The sequence below is a fragment of the Oxyura jamaicensis genome, chromosome 3 (genome assembly GCF_011077185.1).
Source record: "Oxyura jamaicensis isolate SHBP4307 breed ruddy duck chromosome 3, BPBGC_Ojam_1.0, whole genome shotgun sequence".
In the NCBI taxonomy this organism is placed as follows: Eukaryota; Metazoa; Chordata; class Aves; order Anseriformes; family Anatidae; genus Oxyura; species Oxyura jamaicensis.
In genome coordinates, this window is record NC_048895.1 from 66,491,045 (window position 1) to 66,497,044 (window position 6,000).

Consider the following 6,000-nt stretch of genomic DNA (forward strand, 5'->3'; position numbering starts at 1 on the left):
CCTTCCTAAATGTAAAACTAGATTGTGTGTGCTTATGTTTTTAAAGAGATTTCTATCTAGAGTTCTCTCAGTTTCAGCTATATGGAAGAAAAAAAAAAAAAAAAAGTAGTAACAAATCTGTTGTAGCTACAGTGTTATTATCAAACAAAGAAAAACCTGAGAGGATTACTTTTGTTAAACTCATTGTCTTTTTTTTAATTTTCTTCCTCCCCCATCTTTAGGCACTGGAAAAACACTGCAGAGTAGATGGTGGCTATTCTGGCATCAGGGATGTTTACAATAATCATGAAAGCCATGACGATGTGCAGCAAAGTTTCTTCCTTTCGGAGACACTCAAGTAAGTAAAGAAAGTTGTTTTTCATTAGTATGAAGTAGTACTATGTACTACTAGTAGTAGTACTACTACTAGTAGTAGTAGTACTACTTATCTTTACAGATAAGTATTTATCAGTAGTACCCTTGACATTCACGTAACAAAAATCTGACTGAAATAGTACAGCTTTTCTTAGATAACAGGAAGCCAAAGTGCCTTTTTTTTTTCTTCTACATCAACAATACCAAGTAAATTCTTCGACTTTAGGAAATTATCTTTACTTTTATTAAAGTTACTTCATAGTCTTTGGTGAGATACTACATCTCCTAGCTTTGATAGGATCTAATTATGTATGCCAACACTAGGGAAACATACTGAATAGGCAGAAGACTTCTCAAGTTTGTATTGCATGCTTTTCATTTGAAAAATACAGGCCAAGAAAAAAAGAAGTGAAGTTGCATGGTAAACTCACACAGCCTATTAAGAGGAAGAAACAAAAGCCTTCATTCTCTATCACTGTCTCCTAAGTTTTTAATGAAATGAGGGAAGTTTTGTCCCAGTCTCTTCACTTTTTTGCTGTACAAGAGTAAGTTGCAAAGACCAGAAAGAAGCAATCATGTCATTTCAACAGGAAGTTGAAATTATGGAATACATTTATGTACATACTAGCATTTTTTTTCTTAGAGAGTGTACTGCCTCCACTATACCTTTTAAATAGGCTGATCAGAATTAGACCAACAGCAGCCTTCACGGAAGGATGGTATATTGAGAATAAACTTTCATTTATTAAGCAGACTTTCCTCCCTAAGCTGTCTTCAGTAATCATGCTACAATAGCTAATATCATGTACTATGACACTAAATAAAATGATGAAATTTTTAATTCTTTATTGTTGGGTTTAATAGACCCAACAGTTTTATTCTTTTATAATACTGACAGGCAGATGTTGCTCTCAGAAGTTAACTAGAATTGGACTGAAGTATTTTCATTCCTACACCTTGATATATATGGATATTCAAAAGGAAACAGATATTATTGTTGTATATGATCAAAACAATATGTAATAAAAGCATTAAGTGGAAGTGAAATGAACAGATATTTAACCTTGGTAACCTACACTTCTTTGTCTCCTATAAGGATAGAGAAGTTGTTCCACCGGTCTCCAGTTGGTATTGCGCTTGAGTCCAACCTGAATTGAGTAGCCCTGTGGCTTTGTGCTAACCATTATTATGCTAGGCCTTAATGTTTTTGGTTTTGGTCAGCTGTTTCCACTGATAGATTCATCTACATAAATCATGTATCTGTTTGGTAAAAAATTATTGTAGTTTCATTTCTCTGATGTAGTCACATTTCCTGCTTTTTTTTCTTGCCAGATACTTATATTTGCTGTTTTCTGATGACGATATTCTTCCATTCGAACACTGGGTCTTCAACACAGAGGCTCATCCGCTCCCTATTCTTCATAAAGAGGATGGAAGTAAAGAAGAAAAACAGAAGTAGATCAAGATAAAGTTTTACTTTGTTTCATTCCTTAATGTTTTTTTTTCCAGGACTTGGACACGTGATTTGATTTAAAGTTCTTAAGTTAGATTTTTAAATCAAGTGTTTTGCAGTCTGTTTTATTTTACAGTAAATATTTATGAATGGATCTAAACTCTTAAAACTTCAGTCCTCCTACCCAGCTGAACCACTTCTTAGAAGAGAAATACATCTCTCCAGATTTTGTTAGGCTGCTGTGTCATCTTGGCCAAAAAGAGCAGAGGGTCTGCATGTTACTTGTTTCCTGTTATGCTTTTAATTTGACTGCAAAATTCTTTTCTCCTCTATGAGGAGATGTCTGCTTTAAGCTGTAATATTTTGCCATGTTGCAAAAAGCCATATTGAATTAAGTATGAAGAGCTTTTTTTTTTCTTATTATTTTGTTCTATGTTAATTTGTTTTGTGTGTCATCCAAGACAAATCTTGTGACTGTGACAGCCTCTTCTTATGCGGGTCTATCATTAGTTGGTAATGTATCTGATGTATTTCATTGTCAATGAAGTCTACATAGGAATATTTTCATCTCATGCAGACACAACTCTGAAACTGCAATATATGTTGAAGTTTTCTAAACTAGTTTTTATGGGTTTAGCACATTAGTTATCAGATCTTAGTTTTTCAGGTTCTGATTTAGAATATTGTGAAAGAATAAATTGTTCCTTCCCTTTCTAAGTGGAATTATTCTCATGTCTTTAGTCAGGCTAATTTAGAACAAAATAAGATAATTTCTTATTAAGAAAGGGAGTCTTACCATCTTTATATATTTAGTCCAGTAGCTTTCATTTGGTTGGATGGTAAAGAGACAAAATAAAACTACTCAGTGAATTTCTCCTTGAAGATGAGCTGAGAATTATACCAGAGGCAATTTATTTGGTCTTCTTTGACTTTCTCAAATACTCAGATTGGTTCAGACCTGACACCAGCCTTGGTAGTTTATTGTCACAAAGCAATTTAACGTACCTGAGTGAATAAAATCAGACGTTCAGATGCCTTGAAGAAAACTTGTCTCCTTCAGCGAGGAAATTATCTGGCATAGATCTAAAACTTTCTGAAAGCACCTAATTTCTCTAAGTGGCAGAAATGCAGAGTATTGAAAAATATTCCTTAGATTATAACCTAGTTTACTAAGATAAGTAACAGCTTTGCCAAAAATGTTTTACTTTGTGGTATCACCAAAGGGAAAAAAAATCAGGCACAAGTAATTCCTTTTTCTACTTAAGTGTAGCTTGGAGCTGTTTACATCATTTTTAAGTCCACAAGTGTTCTCATTCAGTGGCAGGATGACTTTTGTACGTTTTGAGTAGGGTATAACACCTGGCTTCCCATTCTGAGAAAGCACATTATCGACTGTTCAGAACCGTATTTGTTTTGGTGCAGTCGTCATCTTTGAACGTAGCAAGCTATCTCACATGTCCAGCATAGCTGATCGGAGCTGAGGGAGCACATTTGCTGAGGCATTACAGAGTACATTTCACTACCTTTTTCTATACTGATAGAGGTCTGCAGTGTCGGCTTTACTTACGTGGAAGCCCAGAGCAAAGATAACTGATGACTTTTATATATATATAGCAGCTGGAGGCTGACCCATAAACTTTACCCTCTGGGGTGTGTAAAGATAGCGCTGCCTATCTGGTTCCACCACAGACAGAGAAGACAGCGTCTGCCACACGAGCTGCCAAAAACCTTTCTGTAGGGGGCAAGGCAAGAACATCTCCAGTGATGCTGATCCTTCCATCAAAGGACTGACAGAGCTCTGCAGTCATACATGAAAGTTAATAGAAGGACCCTGCTAAGCCTGTGCATCCCAGAGCAGGGAGAATGAACACAAATAACATCTGCCTAATATAAAGCCTGCTTAGATGGAATCAGCAACTTGGCTTGAGACTTTTTGTTTTAGGGCTTTTTTTTTTTTTTTTTTTTTTTAAAGTACGGATTCTTTCATGTCACAGTAACAGCTTCAGAACAAGTGAGAATGAATCGTTGGCTCTCCTATGCTGAAAAGCAGAATCCCCACTTATTTTGATAATGAAGAATTTGTATCTTTGAAATACTATAGTATTTCATTGTATTTCTTCAGAAACTGTATTTATAAGGGACTTTTCTTTTCTTCAGTTACCACAGGAAAATTATAGCTATCAAATAAAACAAAATCCCCTTCCCTCTTTAACAAGAAGTAATAATTATTTTTGCCTTAGTTATCTTTATTCGGTCACCTGCTGCTGCCTACCACATGGTTACGCATGTGCTGCTATAGGCCTCAGATCAGTTAAATAACTGCAATAGCTCAGACAAAAGTCTTTGAGAAATATGTTTTGTAAGCCTCTTTTTACATGTTTTTCTTAACCACAGTATGCTTCCCCCAGATGTGTCTAGTGATCTTGTGTTTATTTAACAAGCTTAAGAGAAACAATGGAGAGCCAAATGGCTCTTCTCCTTGTTTCAAAAAGCAGGCATACAAACCTCTTGTATGTGCTGGGTCCTATGTACTTAAATATATGCATCATGACTGTTCACTTGTAATACAGACATTCAGTATGAATTTTATTTTATTTTTTAGTTTGGGAGTTATGATGATTTGAAAGAGCACAAATTTGATGTGACTGGTATTGGTATTCAGGTTGTATGTACAAACTGCACTATACTGTACTTATTGTAAACAAATGTAAGTAGACGAGAAGATTGTACAATGTGTAGATCTGCCAAATGTAAGAAAAAAAACTTTTCATAAACTGAGAATATATTGATTTTTCTTTTTTTTTTTTTTAAATAACCCCAAAACACCAAAGCTAGAGCAATCATTTTGAAACAGTCAGTACTTACCAGCGGTTGTTAGATTACTAAGATAACATTCATTTTATTTCCCATTCACTTAAGCAGCTGTGTGGAGTGGCTACCGATGGTCACTTCATGTTCCCAGTCATTCATAAGAGCAAAAGAAATTGCTTTAAGGGGGGGGTATTACCTTTGCCTAAACACACTTGCCTATACTTTTTCCATTTCTTTGTAGCAAAATAACGCATTTAAATCTGCATATGTTAAGTCATAAGAAATAAATCATTTTAAAAGGCACCCATGCTGTTTCATGGAAAAAAAATTGTTTTGATAGTTTGTGAAATATGTATTGCATACGTGTTGGTTGTACACAGATTTTACAATGCCCAATGGCTCACGGTTTCTATGGTGACTTCATCATACATATTCTCCATTTCTATGAGGCATTTAAATTGTTTTTGATTTGTACATACTCCATTTAGTCTTTTCATCTTTATATAAATCCTGAAATTATGGAATACATAATAGATCAAGATGCTTAATTTTTAAGAACTTATATTTGTAAAAATTTCTCTATTGTGAATAAAGTCTTTTAATATATCTGTTCAACTTGTTATAATTTTTCTTAAGTGCGCTGCAGAAGTAACTACAGTAATCTGCTGCCTAGCCTGCTTTGGCTGCTATACTCATGAATTTTTGTCAGGAGATTGGTTTGATGCACAGTAGTACTCTGTAGTTGTTAAGATACTTTTGTTAATACTCAATTAACGTTAGTCAGTGCACAGAATTGCTACCACAAAAAAATCAATTCCTAAAAACTGTTGCTAATAGAAACATTTTCCCAAATGTATTTTAGTAGAAAGGAAGCTTTCTAAGGAAAAATCAGGAAGCATGGAAGTCAGAGGTGACAGGCAGTAAGCAAATTGAAGATCAAGTCACTCAAATTCACGTTCTGCACAGCACAAGCTGGCTTCAGCTAAATGCCATTTAGGAACAAACACCAGAGCTGAGATGACAAGGCTGTCGCAGGGCCCGGTGCTACATGATCATGTAATGAAATACTATCGTTAGCCCATGCTCCAGAGGAGAGAGGAATAGTTGTCATAGGAACTGTAACTACATTTTGTGTCAGAAGGCTGTGTTGTTAAGATCTCTGATCTAAACCTTGGAATAACAGCCACGCCTCACAGATAAGCTTATTTGTTTTCTCCGTCTAGTAGAAAGCATTGCCCAAAGATGATAGTAAAATAAACTGCTGTGATTTCACAGATCAGTCTCAGAAGCATCTATTTATGTCAAAGGACTCACTCATTAGACCCGCTTAAGTAATTTTTGAGGGTAGCTATTAGATCTAGTGTTTCATTTTCCAAAATAGT

The 6,000-nt window shown here is 35.1% G+C and overlaps 1 protein-coding gene across 1 annotated transcript in view; it reads left to right on the forward strand.

Moving 5' to 3' along the window:
- MAN1A1 (mannosidase alpha class 1A member 1) overlaps positions 1-5,217 on the forward strand; it is a gene marked incomplete at its 5' end in the record, with an annotated part of 139,811 nt that extends 134,594 nt beyond the window's left edge. Inside the window, 2 exons of the mRNA XM_035320837.1 lie at positions 222-337; positions 1,687-5,217. Coding sequence (XP_035176728.1) covers positions 222-337; positions 1,687-1,813 — 243 coding nt within the window. The remainder of the gene's footprint in view (positions 1-221; positions 338-1,686) is intronic.
- Between the last annotated feature and the right edge of the window lie 783 nt (positions 5,218-6,000).